The 22,621-nt window shown below is 59.5% G+C and overlaps 1 protein-coding gene across 1 annotated transcript in view; it reads right to left on the bottom strand.

The window, feature by feature from the left end:
• Positions 1-15,317, bottom strand: part of VOLCADRAFT_98466 (uncharacterized protein) — a gene marked incomplete at both ends in the record, with an annotated part of 17,551 nt that extends 2,234 nt beyond the window's left edge. The window contains 19 exons of the mRNA XM_002957302.1: positions 5-277; positions 790-954; positions 1,458-1,799; positions 2,398-2,689; positions 3,535-4,234; positions 4,376-4,556; positions 4,759-4,869; positions 5,348-5,469; positions 6,323-6,419; positions 6,844-9,059; positions 9,550-9,949; positions 10,138-10,224; positions 10,628-10,888; positions 11,686-11,800; positions 12,211-12,340; positions 13,067-13,243; positions 13,478-13,937; positions 14,195-14,407; positions 15,180-15,317. Coding sequence (XP_002957348.1) covers positions 5-277; positions 790-954; positions 1,458-1,799; positions 2,398-2,689; positions 3,535-4,234; positions 4,376-4,556; positions 4,759-4,869; positions 5,348-5,469; positions 6,323-6,419; positions 6,844-9,059; positions 9,550-9,949; positions 10,138-10,224; positions 10,628-10,888; positions 11,686-11,800; positions 12,211-12,340; positions 13,067-13,243; positions 13,478-13,937; positions 14,195-14,407; positions 15,180-15,317 — 6,480 coding nt within the window. The remainder of the gene's footprint in view (positions 1-4; positions 278-789; positions 955-1,457; positions 1,800-2,397; positions 2,690-3,534; positions 4,235-4,375; positions 4,557-4,758; positions 4,870-5,347; positions 5,470-6,322; positions 6,420-6,843; positions 9,060-9,549; positions 9,950-10,137; positions 10,225-10,627; positions 10,889-11,685; positions 11,801-12,210; positions 12,341-13,066; positions 13,244-13,477; positions 13,938-14,194; positions 14,408-15,179) is intronic.
• Between the last annotated feature and the right edge of the window lie 7,304 nt (positions 15,318-22,621).

Here is a 22,621-nt window from a genome sequence, read left to right as displayed (position 1 = left end):
CCACAGCCGGCCAAGGCCACGCGACACCGCCGCCGCCCAACTCGCCAAGCTCGTTCTCGGCCGCGTCAGCAGCTGCAACGGCAGCCGTCGCGGCGGCCGCCGCGGCCGCTGAGCCCGTCGCGGCACCGACGGCGGCGGCCGCCGCTGCCGCTGCCGCCTCCGTCGCGGCGGTGACAGCCGCCACGAAACGCTGCGGCGCCGGCGGCGGCGGCGGGAAGTCTGTATCAATGTCCGCCTCCGTTGTGGAGCTCGCCACCTCCTCCAATTTCTTGGCAACCTGAAGATGAAGGAGCACAGACCCTAGCAGTAACAAAGACTACAACATGAGACAAAAAGGCAATTCACAATGCCAGTAAGGGCATGGGCCTCTTCCAAAAGTACCCACCGGGTAAAAAAGGTCTCTTAAGTCATACAACATCGTACGGAAGGCCGAGTCGATCCGGGGCCGCCTGTTACAAACAAGTCCCCCTTCCTCCCACCCTCGCCGCTGCCGTACGTGTCTTTGTCGCACACCTCACAGGACGCAACACCAAATGTCGCAGCTGCCTGCCGACAGCATAAGCAGGGGGCCTCCTACCACCACCCTCACCCTCACCCTCACCACCACCACCACAGGAACCGGTAAAACCCACATCACACGCAAGGCCCATATACAAGCATGGCCTTCACCACAGTCACACCGCCGCCGGCGCCAGCCTAACCTGCACGCACCCTGCTCCCTGCCCCACCACGGCCCCCTCCAGTCTACCAGTTGAAACGGCCACGCCCGCCGCGCTGTCTGTGCCGTACCTCACTGCACGCCGCTGCCACCACCGCGCCCTCCTGCGCCGCCGCGCCGCCAGCCGCCGCGGAGGACCTTGCGCCGTCCGCGGAGGAACGCAGCCTTCCTGCCGCCCAGCGGAGCGCCTCCACCAGTCGCGCCAGGTCGCTCCCGCCACTGGCACCGATACCAGCCTGTACACATATACACATACGTACATACATATACACAACGCGTAAGTGTACCATCCATAGGAAATTACACGTGTAATACATATCTGGTAGTATATACACATGTATACAGGAGAGACACACACACACATACAGACACACACATACAGACACGTACATACAGACACACACACCGCAAAGCCGGTACTCGCTCAGTAAAGTTACCACCACTACCGGTGCATCATCCTCAGCCATTCCAGCTACTTCCTTCTCGCGGCGGCGCAGACCACTTCACCGCCCTGGGCTGCGCCCCCCCCTCCCAACCCCCCGGGGGGAACGGGGCTGTTGATATTTGGTCCGATGGAGGGATTGCCGTTACGCCTCACCCAAGTGCCCCACATCCCACTGAGGCACTGACGCATCCCACCCCCGCCCCCTGTAGCGAGCGGTGCGAGCCGGTGTACAAGCTAGGACCCCCAACTCCCCCCCACGCACCTCCCCCCCCCACCCCTTCACCCCGGCACTACCTGGGCGCTGTGCCACTTCACGGCGCCCTGACGCAACGCCGCACGGCCCGCGGGGTAGGTCGACAGCCCGAACGACGGCCCCGCCAGCAGCGCCGCCGCCAGGCTGGCGTTGACGCCAAGGTACGGCAGACAGCTCAGCAGCGCCGTCACCATAGCCGTCGCCTCCACCACCGACGGCACGTCCTCCCGTTGTCGCGTTTCCCTCGGAGCCGCCGGCGACAGGGACAGATCGGGGTCCGCCAGCAGGCGCAGGGCCTCCAGCGCCTGGCCGGTGACGACGGGCACCTCGGCGGCCTCCGCCGCGGCGGCTGCCGCACCGCCTCCGATTGAGGATGATACGAGCTTGTGGATGAACCGAGACAGGCAGCTCACGGCCCGGGCGTCCAGCAGGGCGGCCTGACACCACCGGGCGATGCGCCACGCAGGACATACACATACGAGGTGTGTACATACATACATACATACATACATACATACATACATACATACATACATACATACATACATACATACATACATACATACATACATACATACATACATACATACATACGTATATATAGAGATGTATTTACAGGTAGGTTACGGGACGGTTAGGTACCGCTCTCTGGCCAACGTCAGGCCCGGAGCAATGTATAACAGAAACATATCTATATACATCTCTGTGTGAGGGTGCGTGCGTGTGTGAGGATGTGTGCGTGTGTGAGGATGTGTGCATGCAAAGTGTCGATGGTAAGCCAATCCCAGTCCGGATAGAGCACTGCCACTGCCACTGCCACGTGGGCGGGGGGCCCCAGGGGGCCCTCGTAGCAGGAAAAGGGCAAAAAGGAAACCAGAATATGGAGGCGGCGTGGAGGGGACGGGAGGAGGGGGGTTCAAAAGGAAAACCTTCTGCCGTGCATGCCGTACAACCGCGAGTCGTACGGCACCATGGGGTTACCTTGATGGTCGCCTTGTACGCTAGCGGCGCCAGGACCTCCAACAGCCGCCGAGCATCCGTAAGCGCCGGCGGCGTCGGAACACCAGCTGCGGCGCCGCCGCCACCGCCGCCGCCGCGCACCAGCGCCGCCAGGGCCTCCACCAGCGGCGCCGCCAGGAAGGTGGGCATGCCGCCGCCCAGCCCCGCCGCCTTAACGACCATTCGCACGGTGGCGCAGCGAACCAGCCGCGACTCGGAGTTGTATCCAAAAGACAGCAGTCGCAGAAACTGGCCCGAAACAGTCTCCAGTGCGCTGCGCGGCGTTTCAGGTGGTGCGAGTGGCTGTTGGTTGGGGGCCCAGTCAATTGAGGACCCGGATGCAGCACTGTGCCTGCCTGATAGCCCGATAGCCTGCCTGGCAGGTCTCGAGGCTTAGTAAAGGCAAGGAGATGAAAACCCACACGTGCCCGGTGCACCCGGTACAGCAGCTAGCCGTAAACACACACACATATATACACACATACACACACACGCGCGCACATATACACACACCCCACTGGCTGCTGTCTGGCGGTCTCCTGGCACAGCTTTGAGGCTGATAGCTTTTTCTTTTCTTTCCTCCGTAGACCTAATACCCCTGTGTGTAAATACCCCTACAAAATATCCGGTGGTTCAGGCTCTGTGTGCCGAGCAGGAGAGGGGACAGCGGCCCCTCACGCCCCTCCCCCTTCCCCTGGGGGGGGAGAGAGTAGTGCTAAATCGGCGGTCTTGTTCGTTGGGGCTGAGGAGCAGTAGCCCCTGGCCAGCGTCGTCAGCCCCGGCAAGATATGGAACAATACACACACGCGCGCCACGGTGTGTGTATATGTATACACACACGCGCGCCACGGAAATAACAAGCCTGGGCCTGCAATGCGGGGTGTGTAGGGCAAGATAGTACACAGATGCAACGTACGCCTCCACGGCGCTTCACTTCCCCGCGCACATGGTGCCACTTGCCGGGCACTCAAACCTCTGACTGCACTGCCGCCACAGCGGCCCCTTTCCCCCCCCCAGACATACACACACATACAATAATGCGTTACCAAGGAAATCCCGTCATGAAAACCGGCTAAGAAAGAATGAACGAACGACTTGGCGGCCACCCGCACATCCCACCTCGCTAGCAGCGACCTCTTGGCCATATTGGTCGGTGGCGGCAGCGCGGCGCTCTGCTGCTGCCCGGGCGTCGGCGGCGGCGGCCACTCCCGCGGGAATAAGTCGCCCAGTAGGCTAATTAGGCAATAGCCCTGCTCCGGAGATAAAGAAGTGTTGGCGGGCTCCCGCTCCGCCGCCGCCGCGGCAGCGGACCCGTCGGTGCCGTTGCCCCCGTCGGAGCCGCCGCCGCCAGCGGCGCCGAGGATGTACCCCAGACCCAGATGGGCCTTATCAATGGCGGCGTCCTTCCGGTAGCTGTGCGCCAGGCCAAAGGCTGTCGGTAGCACCGACGGCTCCCATCCCGCGTCGATCCAGGCGCCCAGCGCTGCTGCCGCCGCCAGCCGCGCTGGCAGCAGCTCGTACGACCCTGACGGGGCGCCGGGCACGCCGGACGTGCCGGCAGCGGCGCCACCAGCCAGCGCCGCCGCCAGGCTATCATACGACAGCACCGTCGTGGCGTGTGCCGCCAGCAGCGCATCGATGACGCCGCGGCTGCGGAGGCGAAGGCCGCTGCTGGCGTCGGCGGCGGCGTCGCCGTCAGGCGACGCCGCTGCTGGGCGCGCTGCCGCCAGGGGCCGTAGCGCCAGCAGCAGCGCCGACGTTGCTTGCAGCGCCGCCGCCAGTAAGGATGTCGCTGCTCTCCTATTGCGAGCTCGCTCCGCTGCGTCCAGCGCATCGCCGGCGGCATGTGCCCAGGCGGCGTCGTACGCCGTTGCCCGTACAGCTACCGTACCGGTACGTACACCACGCTCCATAACCCCCAGCGCCCCCTGCACATACAGCTGCGCCGCCGCCCTCCCACCTGCGGCGGCGCCGCCACGCATGAGCACGGACAGCAGCTCCAGCGCGGCTGTAGCGGTAGCGGCCCGCTGCTCTCCACCGGCGCGCACCAGCGCTGTGGCGGCGCGGACGTCAACGCTACGTGGCACCCGGCTCGCGGCTCGCGTCTGCTGCGTCTGCTGTTGCGTCTGCTGCTGCGTCTGCTGCAGTGGTGAAGAAGCAGCACAGTGCCACCGGGCACCGCCGCGTGACCAGGAAGAGCGGCAACAACTGGGTAACCAATCAGCTAAAGATATCCAAACACACGGCAACACACGGCATTTCCTTGAAACAACGATTCCAAAGTATCACTCAGTTTGTCGATCAAATTACCCTCCCTCCCTGCCTCCTCTTCCCATGCCTCACCGCGGCGTCGACGGCCCCGCTCGCTTCAAGTCGCGGCAGCACGTCCTCCAGCAGCCGCAGCAGCGCCGTCACACCCCCCGTCATGAGCGCCACACCCGCCTCGGCGCGACCCTGAGCAAGGCCGGGGAGTCAGCGGAGGAGCGTGAGAAACTGGGAAATACACGCAAAGACACGCGTGTTTCGCTGTGTACGTGCGTATGTATGTGTGTGTGTGTGCAGTGGTGCTGTCATACCCAGAAACAAAGATGTATGGGTGAGGGAGAGTGGGGGAAAAAGACGCAACACGAGCGAGTGAAGCTGCTGCCAAGGAAATATTGCTGCGGCAGGTGTACAGGGAGCAGTCTGACTGACCAGTCGGCGGTTGTGAAGAAGCAGTCTTCGAGATGATGTCGAGTCATGACGACAGTGGAAAACTACCTACCTAGCCGTCAAGACTAAAATAAGAGCTTGCATGGGAGAGAGGGGGCACGCATGCTGCTGTTCGACAAACCTAACAGACATCTTCACTCATGCACGCATGCTTTAACCCCTACCTCCTCCTAGCCCTACCCTCTCTAACCCCCCTACCTCCTCCTAGCCCCCTGCCCACCTGCAGCTCCCTGGCAGTCCTCCTAGCCATTTCCGCTCCGCAGCCGATGGAGTTGAGCAACTCCGCATTGGCGGACGTCCCCAGCAGCTCGCTCTCAGCACGGGCCGCATCGGCGATCGCGCCTGGAGTCCAGTCCGGGTTTGGAACAGGGCAACAGGCGGGTGAGGCGGGAAAGTAAAGTTATTGAGGTCAAAGTAAAAAACACAAGGACAGCTGATCTCCAAAGCACCAACTGTTGGGGGTTGGGGCTCGGGTGAGGATGGATGTGAGGGGAACACGGGGGTGGGGAGGGGGGCCAGGTGTTTGGGTACTGGGTGGAAAAGATACGGTGCGTGTGCGGTTGCGGTTGCGGTTGCGGGCGAGTGGAGGAGAATATACCGGGTCAGCAAAGAGAGGGGGAAAACATACGTCGTGAGCCGCCGCCGATGTGAGCAAGGGTGCAAACTGCTGCTGTAGTCCAAAGCAATGTTGAGGGGTGGGGGGTGGGGGAGAGGGTGAGGTGGCCGAGGCCGGGTGGGGGGGAAAGACGAACCACAAACGAGCGAAGCTGCTGCCAGGGCAAGGGTGGGGGGGAGATGAAAAACGTAGCTGAGCATGACGGCAAGAGGGAGGGTTTGGGGGCTTTGGGGAATGTCCCAGGACACCCCGGGCGGGGTAATTATTACCCCTCGTTAAGAGATAACAACCGACCGTTTTTAAAAGGTTCTACATATTGCTGAGCAGCTTCGTTACCACTCCACCGTCAGCAGCACCGCATTCCGCAGTTCCAAGACTGTGGCCGCGCAGCGCAAGGGCATTGACCCCCTCTTCGGCCTCCTCAGCATCACATCACACACAGCATCACAGCGGCCCAGAAGCCTCCCACTCTGTAACATTACAATACCTTACATCGCACCGTAGCGCCCCCACCAGCAGATCAAACCATGTCAAACCATGTCAAGTCAAGTCATGTCATGCCGTGAACCCGGTCCTCACCAGCGATAGGAAGCCAGCCCGCCAGAGCTTGAAGGCGAGTGTCGCGGACGACCCAGAGCAGCAGCGCACTGCCGTACAGGCTCTCCGCCTGGAAGGACTGTGGGCCGTGTGTGTGGGGGGGTTGTGGAGGGGGGGGGAAGGAGACCGCAGCGGAAGGGGACGCGGGGGGGGGGTGGGAGTGCCGTTAGCGGACGGTTAGCCACCTGTTGCTGCATTGCAGTTAGACGCCCTGTGATTACATGGCTGACGTCCTGTCTGTCTGTCTGTCTGCCTGTCTATGTTCATTAAACAACGTTGTTGAAGTTCTTCGAGCCGCAACAACACAGGAGCATCAGGTCTTCATGGCAGGAGAAGCCCAAACATGAAGCTCGCCGGAGCATTCAATCCTGGCCACTCAGCAACAAGCACGGAATAAGCCAAGAAAGCGTCCGTACGACGCGGAAATAGCCATATCGCGGTATAACCCAAGGAATACCGCATATACATGTACGAAAGACACATATACACACACGCACACACACCGTGTCGTGCTCGTCATCCTCGTCGTACAGAAGCCCCCCGCGACCGCCGCCATGAATATCGGCCCCGGCGTGGACTCCCGTTCCCGCCGCCGCCGCCGCGAGCGCCTTGGCCGCCCGCGGGCGCGCACGTACGGCACGCAGCAACGTAGCCAGCGCTGGTCGAGACGACGACAGCGCGAGCACCGCCGCCTGACGGCCGGGCTCCGAGTCAGCGCACATGTACAGCAGCGTGAGGATCGAGGGACCCATGGGTCCGTAGATAGCTGCCTGATCAGGCACTGCCATGACCTTCACGCCGTTCGCACATGCACCGGCGAGGCTCCTGACAGCGGCATCCGCCGCCAGCGCGTCACACAGCATTGCCGCGAGCTCCGCCGCTGGGCCGGCGCCGTTGCCGCCGCCGGCTGCGGCAGCAGCGGCCGCCGCTGCCGTGGTCACGGTTCGCCTTGCGGCAGGCGCGCCGACGCCGGTTGCAACTGCGGCGGCATCCGCTGCCGTTGGATCCAACGCCGTGATAAGCGCGGCAACGCCGGCGCGTGCTGCCGGCGCCGTCACCAACGCCAGGCCTGTGGGAGTGGATAGCAACGGCGTCAGCAGCATTCGCAATCCCACCAAAAGCGCCTGGTGCACCGCTTGCAGGTGCGACTGTGCGTACAGCGCGGCCTGCTGGGAGGCAGCAGCCGCCGACGCCTCCGCGCCGCCAGGCGCCGCCGCCGCCGCAGCGGCGGCAGCGGCCTCCATTGCCTTACGCAGCACTCCCGCATGGACATGCATGGCGTCCAACGCGCCCGCGAGCGATAGGAAGAGCGGACGCGCTGCAAGGATCTGCAGTACAGGAGGGTCCAGCGTCGGCGGCTCCGGAACCGCCGGCCGGCCGTCACCGCTACCGGCACCCTGGACGACCAGCACAGCAAGCGCTGAACCGAGGAGGGGTATCCTGAGGCCAGCGGCGCCAGTCACCGCACCGCCGGTGCCTGCGGCCGCTGCTTCTGCCAGGTCAGGCAGCATCGCCGCCAGCTGCCGTAGCGGTAGCATGGCCTCCATGACCGCCGCCGCTGCGGCGGCGGCGCCGCTGCCGGGGCCGTTCCCGACGGCTGGCGCCGTCGTCGCCACCGTATGGCAGGCCATCGTACATTTGCCAACCAGGTCCGCTACCGTCAGCCTGCGCATGACACGCGCCACGGCGGCGGCTACGGCAGGCGCGCGAGGCCGCCTCAACATGACGGTCAGGAGTGGCGTCGCGGCGGACACCGGCGGGAGCTCCAGACGCGGCGGTGGTGGCGGCGGCGGCGCCGCCGCCGCCGAACCGTTGGTCCCCTTTGTCTCCGTCTTGGTCCTCGTCCGCGATCGGGACCGTCCCCCGCGCGAGGCTTTGGACCGAGTACCGGATCGCGATCTGGTTCTGGATCGCGATCTGGGCCGTGAGCTGGATCTAGATTTTGACCGCCCGCGCCGGCGGCGGCGGCGTTCGCTGCCCCCGCTGCCACGCTCCCGTCGGTCATGACTAGAGCCTCGGTCCCGGCCCCGATCCCGGTCGCGATCCCGGTCGCGATCACTTCCTTTCCCCCGCCCTGATGAACCACGGCCGCTGCCGCTACCCCCGTCCTTGGCTGCCCCTGAACCAGGGCGGTGATCCTTATCGGCCTCCGACGGCGCTGGCGCCGTACCGCGTCCCGTTGACAGCTTTTCGCCTAGTAGGCGCCCGGCGGCAGCGGCAGCGGCGCCGCCGGCCTGACCTGCTGTCGTTCCTGCTGCCGCCGCTGCTTTTGCCGTCGCTTGCACTGCGGTCCCTGGCCCCCCTGGATCTTCGTCCCGTGCGCTGGCATCCCGCGCCACTGCCGCTGTCGCCGTAGGCTGCGGCGGCGCGCCGCCGCCGCCGCCGTCGTCGTCATCATCATCCTCTTGCGCCTGATCCGACTTATCATCTTTGTCGCTATCCGACTCGCTGCCGCCGCTGCTGCTACTGACGTCGCCGTCGCCGCTTCTACGCCGCCGCTGAACATCTTCTTCGCCGCGGCCGTGCTTTTGCGCATCCTCCGCCCCTGTCGCCTGGTCCTGCATTTCAACGTCACCGTCGCCGGCCGCGTCCATCTGACCCCCGCCGTCGTCGTCGTCGTCCCCTTCCGCTGCAGCGGCCTCATCAACCGCATACTCCTCCTCCCCGCCGGCGTAATACTCGTCATCGAAATGGTCATAATACCCAGCGTAAAGCTCATCTGCATGCGGTAACGGAGCCATGTTCAACCTTCTGTCACGACGGACATACATACATACATACATACATACATACATACATACATACTCCCTCGGGAAAGGGGGCCGCTGGTGAAGCTTAACCACCCTGTAACAACATACATACATACATACATACATACAGGGCAGCGGACGGCATGGAAAAGCTACAGCCGGTCAGCTGACCTAAAATCCTCCCTAAAAGCCCATCTCTTCCTTCATATGGGGGTATGGGATAAATCCATGCAACTGGCAACTGCAAGCGGGCAATGTACTGTACATGGCATTATACGAACCCATCTCCTACCTATTTTCCCCCCTCCCCCCCCCACACACACTCCCCAGTGGGCGGGTTGTTGTTGTTTCTTCGCAACTCCTATACGCTATAACCCATCCGCCCGCCCCTGCCCTAGACCAGGCCGTCATGTGCACTCTCCCACCCCGGGTGTTGTCCACTCCACGCAGGGCCCCCACCTTCCATGAGGGCGTCCTCGCCGTCAATCGCACCAGCAGCACCACCACCACCACCAGCCGCAGCCGCAGCCGCAGCCGCGCCGCTGCCGGACTGAGCCAGCGCGCCAGAACCGGCCTGGTTCAACTGGCCCCCATCGCCGTCCTTGCCGCCGTCGCCTTCCCCCGCCGCATTGCCGCCGTCACCGGTCGCCAAGTCTTCGCTACCCCCGCCGCCGCCACCGCCTCCGCCGTCGCCGCTGCCGCGACCGCCAGAGGCGCTGGATCGCCTGCGTGCCGTCGTTCCACCGCTTTCATCATTATCGATATCATCGTCTTCTTCGCCGCCGCCGCGCACCTGCCCATCGCCGTACACTGCGCCTCCGTCTCCGTTAGCAGCCTCCGCCTTGACACCGTTCACCCCCTGTGGCCGATGAGGGTAGCGGCACGACAGCCCTGATAGCCTGATATCTGCCAGCCACCAGCCCGCACCCTCACCCGCAAGATGACGAACAACATCCCAGTGCTTGGGACATACATACATACATACATACATACATACATACATACACACACACGGAGGCTCTCCAGGTTGCACACCGGCAAGCCCACCTGTTGTACGGCAGCCTGGTGGTCCATCGAGCTCGTCTCGTCTGCCGGCTGCTGCCCAGGCGCGGAGCCATCCGCCTCGCGCTTGACCTAACATCGCCCCGGGAGGGGGGGCCCCGGGGGGAAATACACGCGGGCTTTACATCACCAACACGCCGTAAAACGACCCTATGGGCGCAAGGGCAAACAGGACCAGACCACCCGGTCTAGGAACGCAAGCGGGTGCACCGAATCCCACCACCTTCATTGTGCGCTGTGCGCAGTATTGCAAAGTCTAGAACCCCTGCCTGGACGTGCGTGCAGTTACACCTCCCCTTCGAGACGCACTCTCACTCACTCACTCACTCACTCGCACACACAGACACTCTCACACCGGACACGCACGCCAGCACCTGAGCCGCGGATTGCGTGTTGGGTCCTTCTCCTCATCCAGCGGGGGCCTCCTACATTCCAACCCTCACTCACTCACACACGCACTCCGCCACCCACCCACCTTCCCCTCCGCTCCCGATTTGACCTCGACGCCACCCCGCGCCGCCCCCACCGCCGTCCCCGTCGCCGTCCCCGTTGTCGCGGCCAATGCCGCTGCAGCTGCCTCCCCGCCCCGCGCCGGCTGCGGCGGCATAGGGCGGTACCTCGCCAGCAGCACCTCCGCCGCCGGCGCCGGGCAGGTGAGTGTGAGTGCATCGCAACACGCCACGGCCAGACGCACCAGATCGGCCGGAGGGTTGGACAGACACAGCGCCCGGACGACCTGCGGTGACGGCCACACGCCAGCAGCACCCCCAGGGCCCCACCCACCCATACAAGTGCACATACGCATATACGAACACATACACATACACATACAGGCATCCAAGGGTGAAGGGTGAATGGCATTTTGCCCATGCAACGCAGACACAACGGCGGCGGTATAGAGCTGCGGACTAGACCGGGTGTCAGGTGGACGTGGCATGAGCATGACGTCCAGCAGCCGAGAGTGTGTATGTGAGTATGTATGTATGTACATATGCATGTATGTATGTAAAGCAGGATGGGAAGGAGTAGTTGCAGCGATTCGCAAAGTGATAGCGCCCAACGAGGTCAGGTAGCGGGTGGGTGAGGAGGAGACAGACGCGGTACACGGAGGTGCTCGCAGATGGGTCTTCCAAATCAACGCCGTAACCGCCGCTCGCGTCCCTCAAGAACCCCCCTCCGCCCCCCTTCCAAATTCCAATCCCGCCGACGGCCTCTTTCAGCTCCGATACGGCCCGACTGTGGCGGCTTCACGGCTGGGCTAGGTTGCATCGCCGCGGCCGCAGCCGGGGCGCTCTATCGGCTGCGGTTCTAACCCCGCTCCCGAACGCGTGTCCGCGGCAGCCATCCGTCTCCTCCCCCCACCTCACTTCCAGACTCCAGCAGCTAGTCTGTTTTGGTCGTCGGGTAGTCGACACTTCGATCCTTTTTGCTTCGTCTTCCCACCCAGCTCGCTTTTCATGCCCCCCTATCCCTACAACCATGCCCCGAACTCCCACCCCCCATCATCTGCAGCTTCGTTTTCCGCCATCCCACCTGTCCGGCGGTCCCCATGGCCATCAGCAGCGGGGCCGAGGGGGTGCATATCGCCAACAGCACCGCGGAGGCCACACCCGCCAGCCCCACGTTCAGCTCTTCGAGCTTGCTTGCCCTGGAACCGAAAATATGGGGGGGGGAGGAAGGGGGAAGAGAATCGTATGCCATGAAATCGGGCATGGGGAGGAAGGGCTCGGGAAGGGAACAATAAGCAATAGTTGGTGGGCGGGGGGCACCGTGTCCCGGGGGCCTCGACCGCCCTCCCACCCTCCCTCCCTCCTCAACAACACCGTAGCAGTTCGCATCTGCATCCGTATCCTCCCCTTCTCCCCCCCCCGGGCCCCCTTCCCTCCTCTCATGTCAGTCCGCCATGGCCATCCAACCCCCCTCGCCACCCCGCCCATTCATTTTCCATACATCGGCCGGGGGCTCTTCCTCCTTTCCACGCAGCCTTTTCCCCCCGTCCCCATGTGTTTCTCCCCCCTCCCTTCCCTTCCCTTCCCTTCCCCTCCCCACCCCGCCCACCTGCCGGACGCCAGCAGCAGGCACCACTCGCAGGCCAGATCGCACAGCGACTCCAGCTCCCCCGCAGCCAGGGGGGCCACCTCACGGGGACACGGAGTGGCCAGAGTCATCTCCAGATCGGAGGTCTGACCTGCAGGGTTAGGGGGCGAGGGCGACGGGGGGCAACGGGGTGGGTGGTTGGCTGTTGGGCGGTCATCACTACACGCACAAAATGCTACGCCCATTCAACCGCAGGTGTCGAATGAAAATAGCAACTGCCATCAGGGGGTTTGGGTTTGGTGGGCAGGGTCAGGATGCGCAAGTGGACGGAGAAGTGGATGGAAGTGAATGGAGAGGTGACTACTTCCCCCACTGTGACTACTTCACCCCTAGCCCCCTCTCACGCCCCACCCCCACGCTCCAGCTCTCATACGGGTCCCAACTCTTCACGTGTCCTCCTGCGTGAGCCTCTCACGACCATTTCCCGGTGACCTATGTTCGATAAGGGCCCGGCTGCCGCGTCAAAGCTCCGGTCTTACCACCACCACCACCACTCCCTAGCTCCAGGCCCCCTAGCACCCCACCTCCATCCGCTGCATCTAGCCTCAGCCCCTGCCTTCTACGCTCGCTCGTTCGCTTCTCTTCTCTCCCTCCCCCCTCTTAGGCCCCCAATATCTCAATTGATATGGATCTCCATCCCGCATGAGACCCACCTCCCATTTCTCCTGTCGTAATGGTCTTTTCTCGGAGTAAACATCGATGGTTTTTTCTCCCTCCTTCATTGTCTGTGCTTCGTCGTATTCCCCCCATTAGAGCCTCCACCCCACTCCACGATTAAGCTACTTCGCTACACCCCACTCCACTACGCTTCACTAACCTGCAAGTGCGCGACAGACGTGTTTTGCCGCAGCCATGACCGGCGCCAGGCGGCCCGCTGGGGGGTTCATGGCGATGCGGCCGTGGCTGCGCCCCACCTCCCCGTAGTACTCCGCGGCGGCACGCAGCGCCCCCAGCAGGGGCGGCGGCACGTGGTCCAGCGGTAGCAGGGAGGAGCCTAGGCGCAGATTTACGCCGGTATTGAGGGGGAGGGGGTTAAGACGAACCATTGACGATGGAAGAAGATACCAGCGAGGGGGGAGGGGGGTCTAGGAAGGCAGCTTATGCGGAGCGCAAGGGAAAGCGCGGCCGTAGAGTACCCAGACTTGGTATGAGCTTCGGGGGTAGATAATAAAACAGTAGATAGATAATACGCAGAGCTGGGGGGGGGGCTGCGCATAACTGCACTTACCTGGAGGAATCAGTTGCGGCGCTGGTAGGAGTGGGATTCCATCCAATACCAGCCGCTTCGCGTCCGGTTCCGCCGCCGGCGGCAGCGCACCGCCGCCGCCATCGCCAGCATGAGACCCCGACTCCCCCTCGGGGGCCCCCTCCCCCCGTGCTTTGCTCGGAGGTCGGAGTGGCACCGACATGGGAGCTTGCGACAGCCGCTGCCGCTTTGCAGCGCCCGGCCCGCCGCCGCCACTCCGTGAGGCAGCGGCGGCGGCGCTGCCAGGTGCCGGCTGCTGTAGGCGCTGCTGCTGCTGCCGCAGCAGCTCGATGTCCTCATCCGCCATGGGGTGCCCCGAGGCGGCGGCGCCGCTGACGGCCGCTACTACCACCGCCCCCGGGTCGTACTCCGCCCGGCCGTACAGCTGTACTTCAACCGCCGTGTAACGGCCGCGTAGGATAACATGATCCGTGACCACCGGCTGGGGGTAGTGGTGGACGCGTGTGGGAGAGTGTCCCGTTAATCATGGGCATGCAAAAGGCATCCAAACGGCAACAAACGCAGGGAGAGGTTATGGGGGCTGAACTGTATTGGGATATACTGCTCCGTCCGGAAGCCCCTTACTGCGTACCGGACCTCTGCACCGCCGGGAAAGGGCCGTATTCCGCGGCCTGACGCCCCTGCCCACAGCTGCGAACGGCACACTGCTCCACCGCTGCCCCACCCGACTGGGCTTACCTCGGTCGCAAAGCTGCTGCTCTGTCCCCCGGGTCCCACTGATAAGTTGTTGGGACAGAGCGGCGCGTAGCGGGCCGTGCCGGGGTGCTGCAAGTCACGTGCAAAAGCGCGCAGCAACGGTGCCACGTGTTGCTGATGCTGCCGGGAATCCGCGGCCGGCGCCGGGCTGGCCATGACAATCCGTGTTAGGGTCACGGGGCTGCTGAAGCGGACCTGTATGAGGCAAGGGCAGCACAGGGTTGAGCGCAGAGGGGAGGGGAGGGGGTCTCGGCACGGGAGAGGAGTGGGAGGAGATGAGAGGCGCGTGTGTTTGCTGTGTCACGGGCGTCGCGGTGGAGCGCGGCGGGGGAAAAAAGGGAATGGCGGATGACGACCACCGTTTAGTAAGGGTGTAAGGTGAGAGGGAGCAGTGGGGAGCTGGCGGCATGGTCGGGGACCCGAGGGGCATGCGGATGGGTTCAAGGTGAAAGAGACAGCGCGGGGAAATGCGCGCACGCATCATGTGATGCGATGCGATGTGTTGGGAGCCCCAAAAGGCATGCAGGTATACGCATACCCATGTGGCAAGTCCGGTTCGGCCGCGCGCTGGCTCTGCTTGGGAGCGACAACGGAGAATCCAGGGCAGGGCGCTGTGGTGTGTCAAGAATGGATGTCCGAGGTCGATGAAGATGGGAAACGCCCAAGTGCGTGAGCTGCAGGCGCCCTGTCTTCGGAGGCAGCCCCTGGTGCCGGGCCTACCCCATCCGACAACCCGCGCAGAAAACTTTGCTGTGTACTATTCGAGGTATGACCCCAATTCCTACAACTTCGGTGTTTAAGCGACGTAAGGATCTCAAGCAACCTGCAACAATAAGAACCGTCTATATACGCGAGATGTGCTAAATCTGTAAAATGTGTATTGTTGCTAAGACCAGGCTGTTTGCGTGTGCACTGTTAAGCCGGCACCTGGCCACCTGTGAACCAATCTTTTCAGCACGGAGCTCACCTCGCTGATATGATCTCCTGCTTTGTCCTTTACAAGACGCCGAGAAAATAATAACACGTCTTTTACCAATAAGACATGGGAGGCGCTCGCCGTGGGTGGCGTGGCTCCCTGCGAGGCTGCTCCCTGGGCACCACTCATTTGCAGCCGTGCTGCTGATAGTGTCCTCTAATCAAGTATAATAATGGTACGCGCCATGAGCCAAAGACGACATATACCTTGACCAAAATGTTCTCAACAATTCGCGTCGTAAATGGAAAGGAAGTCTAACATTGCCCTTGGTAACCTGTTTCGACAAACACTTTCCTGTGACCGAAGCTCAGACTTGGGATTGCTGTCGTACTACCGGTCAAGCCGTTTCAATGGGGGGAAGCGGCTGGGACATGACAAACGAGATTTAAGCAACTGTCCACGGCAAGGAAAATTTCACTGACACAGATTCAACATCTCGGCACAGCATGTCTGGCTATTGTCAGTTTATCGATACCAGCTGGCACCAGTTGCTTAAGGTCATGACGCGCACAACATGGGTTCTACAATAAAAACATCCCCTTCACAAAATTTGCGGTAATCAGCTGGGAACAGCATCCCAGGGTGTGCCCGCTTCATACGCCGTCACACGATAGGGCCCCTCTGCTGTGCGCGCTGTTTCCACACGGCGGCCATGGAGGTCCTGCCACGCGACGCATCTTCAACAGAACGGCGAGCAGGCCCGAAATCACCGTTCTCAGGGCTCCAGACATTGCCATAACCTGCCACAGCGCAATGCAGTAGAATCCCAGGTACAAAAAGGTACCCATCATTAGTGCGCCCATCACCTTGGGATGCCTGGCCTGGACGACGGCTGCAGGATTTCGCCCTCTTTCCCTCCTCCCCCCGAACCCCCCCCTCGCATAACGGCAAAACGATCCATCCATCCAAAGCTTTCAGCACGCAGGCTACCTACCAAGGGCCAGTTAACATTTTTACATAGCAGGCCGGGGCACCGTAGCTCTAGGGGGGTTACGACGAAGCACAGACGATTGACGAAAAGAAAATACCGTAGATGGATACTGCAAATTTACGCGGTGGGGTACCAAAAATTAAAGATAGTTGTGACTTCTCCGGCACCTGCCGTCTACAGCTGTGCCCTAAGGATCACACCGGGCCGTCTGGTGACTAGCAGCTATCCCGGCACTGCCCTGCCCTGCACTGGCTCAGGAGGTCAGCCCCAATCTGGCCGCGGGGAGAGGGGACAAAGGGAGAGCCGTCGCTCACTGCCGGTCAATGGACGGTGTGTGTGTGTGGTGTGTGGGTGTGTGTGTGGGTGTGTGTGGGTGTCAACGTTACAGTATCTGACCGGGCCTGACACTGGCCAGGGATGCTGCCCAGCCCCAATGGAAAGACCGCCTAAGCTCTCTCCCGCGGACGGGGGAGGGGCGCGAGGGGCCTCTGTCCCGTCCTAAGCAGCCGAGAGCCGCAGGACCGCTACCTCCGCTCTTCTCCCCCCCAGGGATGGGGAAGGCGTCGCACACGCACGCTCTCACGAATCAGGGCTCCATCACGCGAGTTTGTTCACTGAGCCTGAAACACGCAACAAGACTCCTCTCCATCCCCGGCCTGATCTGGCTGTTGGGGTGAGGGTTTACTAAGACAGGAAACCCAGAAACCCTGTACATACCCCACCCCTCCCTATTAAGGCACGAGTGTGTGGTGGGTGGGAGGCGGAGCTCCATCTCTCTCCATGTGGATATATACAGAGAGTACGCTGCTCTCTGCATGGCGGGGATATTTCCCGCAGGGTGTCCTGATTAAGCCTCTTGGCAGACTCTCCTCGCAGCTAGCTGCATTGCTCGGGAGCGGGAAACGCATCCAGACGTGTTACAGACCACATGCTTCTGCATGCATGTATACATGTACGTACCTGTACGCATATCTCTGTACAAAAGTCGTCCCTCTCTACATACGTACTTGCACACACACATACACACATACATACACTGCACTGCACTCACTTTCACTCACAGCCGCTCGCCACAATATCCTTCATCCGGGGTTGGGTCTCAAGATCCCGTCATCAAATTCGAATCCACGTATCTTATCTTCATCTCAAGTCCGGTCGATATTGCTCACCACGCCCCAAACTACGGATCTTCTCATATCGTCGAACTAACAGCAGCAGCTAACGCAAGACATTCGAAGCGTACATTACACTGCTCCGAACCGCTCTGCAGCGCCGCAAGCCTTAAGGTGAAGCCTTGGAAACAATAGGAATGTTCGTAGACCCTTAGGAAGGCTTTTTCAACCCGGATGGGAGCCCGCATGTTGGGAATCGAGGGGACTTCGCTGGGGAATCCCGCCCTTTTGCGGAGATTGGAACTGTGTAACGTCCTGGGCGTATCAGGGGATTTGACTGACGTTTGCCGATCGGTACTTTTCTGAAGTCGTGATATAACAAACCACCAGCGCGTGCCCGCCTGGTCGGTGTCCATCATTCGGAGGGCTGCGGGATGTCTACGACGCAAAGATTGAAAAATAAAGCTTAGGCATTCGACCTTTCAACCTCGTGCGGCCGCTGTTGTCGGAACACAGTGGGGCGGCCCTTCACGGCGGCGGCCCATTCGTCCATGTCCTCGGCAATCCCGATACCCGGTGTGGGTGAATTCCAAGGTAATGCGCAGGAGAAAGCTTTTCAGATCGCGACAAGTGTTCAGAAGAAGTGTTCAGAACGCCGCCGCGGGTCATTACTTGCAATCTAGGCCGTTGGGTGCTCGCACCTTACCTTTGCAGGTTTTCGGATAGGTTGCGCAGCTCAGCGGGCCAGCGCTGTTTCGCTGGGTGATTTAGATCACATGATAGTTTATGTCTGAAAATCAACTTAATCCTTAAGGAGTGGTGGGCAAGGTAGCATGTAGGGCGTACTTATTAACCAAAAGTGCAGTTAAGTTTCAAGGTACGGACGGCGTGCCCACCACCGACAGGCAATTGCAGTGGCGTTTCCATTGAATCATCAGTGCAATAGTTATTGATACTATTATGGTGTTTGTAAACGAACTACAAGGCGATGAGATAGCAGTGCATTCAGGATGCAGCATAATTTTGGCGCCGTAAGGCGCCATGCGTCAATAGCTTTGCGAAAGCCACATGTAGCGTCAAAGCCGATATAAAAAGCTTGAGGAATTGTGGATGATTTCTTTCATGATTATGCGTGCCAGGATGTTGAGGAGCGAATGGGGGAAAATCGTTGATTGGTAGTTTGGTCGGATTTAGGATGCCAGGACCTTTACCTGACAGTCTTGAATTAAATACTAAAATATCTTTTCTTTTATTTATCGTAAAATATAACTGGTTGTGTTGGCGCTCTCCAGCTGTACTGCGGCACAATCGGCAGGAGAATTCAGAGAAATCCTACACTACCGATGCTAGTTACATCAATTTCGTTGAAATAATTGAACTCGTAATCGCATTCAAACTATTAATGTCCTAGCAAACGGCTTTCTCTAGCGCATAGGGAGAACACCGTAGGGTAGTAGTGCACCCATGCACATATTCTTCTAGCTGTTAATGTCATAAAGAATAACGTTAACACAACAAAACATATCCTAAATAGCGGGCGAATCTTCAAGAAGTCTCCTTGCTTCTATGCAGGCCACGTTGCTCCACAGGACGTACACCGCGCGGCCGGTTTGGCGTCCACCGGTTGCACCCTATCCCAGGTCCGGCCTCGGACCGCTAAGACGCCCGCCATTATCCCATCCTCAAAACTAATCGAGAAGCTTCGCTCACAACAGTCGTTCGCGCTTCTTAACCGCCACAAATAATATGTTAGTTACAACTTCACATCTTGAATTACTTTATAATTCGTCGCCCGAAATCGAGCAAACTGCATAGTTGAGAAAAAGAATTTAGTTTAACGATTATTTTATTACCTCTCAGCACGCAAATACGGCGGCCGATTTTTTCATTGCTGCTGCGGGTTCCCAACCCCCAAGCAGTAACGTCACCAATTATCCCTCTGCTGGTGAAACTGCTGCTTGCTCCACTGACCTATCCATCCCTCCACTTACAATCCATCCCATTGCCCACAGGGCAGCCCTGCTGCCCCTACCGTCCCCTACCTGCTCCCTCTCCGACGGCGACAAACGTCACAGCCGTAATCCTATGTCACAATCCTATGCACCTCGACGTGAAATGAGATCCAGGATGGGAAACTTGTCGCACGGGCACCGCCAAAGGCAGAACTTCTTGTTACAGCTGCAGGCCATGGATGCGCTCTGCTCATTACTGTAATAATCATTTGTTGTTGTTGTTATTATCATTTTGTTATTATTTTTCTTATTATTATTCTGATAATAAGTTAAGCAGACACACACGCTCACATGCGTTCATATACGCGGCGGGAGCTATCCGTCGCTCACATATCCAACCTTAACGCGATAAAGAGTGGTTCACTATCAGCCCTGCTGTATATAGCTCTTATCGTTTGATTATTTAACACAGGCTCTGGTATTGACGCAGCCGACGGGACGCCCCCACTCTGCCGACATAATTAAACAAAAAAATGGCGTCAGGTAGCAGTTACAACTTTTACAACCTGCAGGATCAGGAAAAACTTAAACAATAAGCGGTATTCATGTCTTGATAATGAAATCCTCCTTAATTTCTATTTAGTAGCCCTTGACCCTGCCTGGTTGGCCAACAAACCTTGGCATACCATGTGCGAAAAGTGCGCTGTGCGTGTGTCCCAAGAAGCTGATTGAACTACCGCAAAGGTTGTTGTCCTGTCCTTATATGGGCTTAATTGGGCAGCGGGCGCCGTTGCAGGCGGCAGGTGCTGCAGCTACGTGGACCATAAACACTTCGTTCTCTGTGACAAGCTGCACGCTCCAATTGCGATTTCCAGGCATATTATCCTTCCGAAGGACATGTAAGGTACTGCGCGCACACCTGGCGCCGGTGTGTGCTGCGCAGGGCCACTACTGTCTGTGAAAGGGACGGGTCACTTTCGACCTGGCGAGCGCGTCGTTGACTTCCAGCTCGGTGCCGATGTCCCGCGGCATGAATTGGCCAGCCGGCCGCGGGCAACGAAATACTCCCTAGGCCTTGCTGCTGTTCCCCAGAACGCACAACTCCCTTGCCGACGCATGCAGCATTCATGCATGCATGTGCTTGATATGTGTAATATGTGCGTACGTGTCTGTCATATATACGTTATTAGTATTTGAAACGTTAGTTGGATTGTCCCGTGCGCTGAGGGCAGAGCACGCGCAGTGGAAGTCAAGGGATGCCTGTTCGGGACGTCAGCGAAACCAGGTCCGTCCATCTCCTCCAGGTGCACTTCCGAAGAAGGACTGGCCCGTGTCACCACCACTGCAACCACCACCGCAACCACTATCTACCACACTACCACTGCTGTCGTTGTCAACAGTCTCATTCTCATTCATTTTTCACGTTCACATCCACGTCAGCTCACATCATACGCCCCGACAGGCCACCGCGAGGATCCGGTCTTACTCCTTCCTGCAGGCCCCTAATCATGCGCAGCTAGATCGGCTGATGATTGACCCGACTGCCCTGTGACGTCCTCAACAATTTATGAGAAATAATTAAGGAATTGAACGAGCGGTCAGAGGGGATCACGCTGAGTGGTGGCGTTAATAATCAACAGACCATGCAGGCGTCTGATTTCTTATCTTTCGGATACACCCCACGGAAGATGGAAGCAGGCGTGCTTTCCACTTTACCAGGATTTCATGCTGGGCCAAAACTGTCAACCTGTCAATCGACCCCCCACTCTAGCGCGTTACTTACGCCCCCGTACAAAGCTGTGTACGACCCGACATTAGGGGTCGTAGCAGAGGACTGCACGCGACGTGGAAGACGGACCAGCGTCGAGACAGGAACTGAGAAAACCGTGCCAACGCAGAGCGACCGCACAAGGGCTTGTTTTTTGTATTTTTTCCTAAATCCACTCCAATGACGTAATCCGTTCGCTGACATGCCATCATCCTAGAGTATTCCCCCCCTCCTCGAGCCTTCTCCCCACCGCCCCCTGTCCCGGGGGTTTTGGGGTTCTCGCCGGGCCCTATGGTTCTTTCCTGACCTGCCGCCTTTCAGCAGCTCCCGCCAGCCCCACGTTGTTCGGGGCCGGAGCAGGGGACCCAAGATATGGGTGGTGAGGTGTCTTGTGTAAACTCCGGTCACACGAGGTGTACGTCGGGTGGGGCGGTATAGCTCGCTCTTGTTGTGTTTGGTGTGTTTAGGGGTGGGGGCCTTTAACACGGCGCAAAGGGAGGGATTGCAGTGAGAGAGAGAGTGTGTGTGTGTGTGTATGTGTGTTATATGGTTGGGGGTGCGTGACAGGTATGGACCTGTAAAACTACCCATACGAGCCGAAGGCCCGAGGTCAAGACCTGAATGCCTAAAAGCCACGAAAAAAGGAAATACCGCACGAGCAAGGGAAGGGAAAAACGAGCGCCCAAAGGGAATAACTTAGGAGTTGCGGTGAGCCCACATACGTTCCCAACATCCTCGCCAGACGGGCTGGCTCCCATTTCATGGCCTTCAACATGCATGCTCTGTTCATAATCAAATCCTTCTTCCGCGCGAACATCATTATGAGCTGAGCATTCTAGAATTCACGTGTTTTTTTCATCCTCGACTTGGCTATCGGTACCAAGTTGAGGATGAATGTGCCATTGCAGGGATTGTTGTGGTTGCAGCAAGGCCCTGGGATAGGGCCTTGCGACGAAGCACCGGTGCTTAGGTGGGGTGGTATAGGTGGGGAAGGGGAAAGGAGGGATGGTATTAGGAGGGCGAGGGGGAAGCGTTTTGTGTTCGTGTGGAGTGATATGATACACCCCAGCTGTTTCGTGCCGCAGGACCGGCAGCCGTACGGCTCCCTGCGTTCCGGCCCCAGCCCTCCACTCGCCTTATGCAATTGTGTGCATGATTAATGTGCGGTATGTATGTATGCGGTATGTATGTATGCGGGTTCAAATCCGCCTGCCGGCTCCTCGGGTGTTAGAGGAGTGATGAAATGGGAGGTGGCCCCCCATCTTATGGACGGTGTAGGACGTGATAATATCAACTTGCGAGCTGACCAGGAACTAAGTTGATGCGCCGTTGATCCGCTAGATTTGGTTGGATGCTGGTGGTGAGTTGCCGAACCCAACGAATACATTCTAAAGTCGGATGGGGTGACGGATTAGGGTGCCCCTCTAGCAGGGGAGAGCAGGGACTGCCCCGGGAAAGGGGGCCGCTGGCGAAGTTAACCACCCTGTAACAACATACATGTATGTATGTATGTATGTATGTATGTATGTATGTATGTATGTATGTATGTATGTATGTATGTATGTATGTATGTATGTATGTATGTATGTATGTATGTATGTATGTATGTATGTATGTATGTATGATGTGTGATGTGTGAAACAGGGGGGTGTATCTTCGCCCGTGGCAGC

The sequence above is a fragment of the Volvox carteri genome (genome assembly GCF_000143455.1).
Source record: "Volvox carteri f. nagariensis unplaced genomic scaffold VOLCAscaffold_72, whole genome shotgun sequence".
Lineage (NCBI taxonomy): Eukaryota > Viridiplantae > Chlorophyta > Chlorophyceae > Chlamydomonadales > Volvocaceae > Volvox > Volvox carteri.
This window is presented reverse-complemented; position numbering and strand designations above follow the sequence as displayed.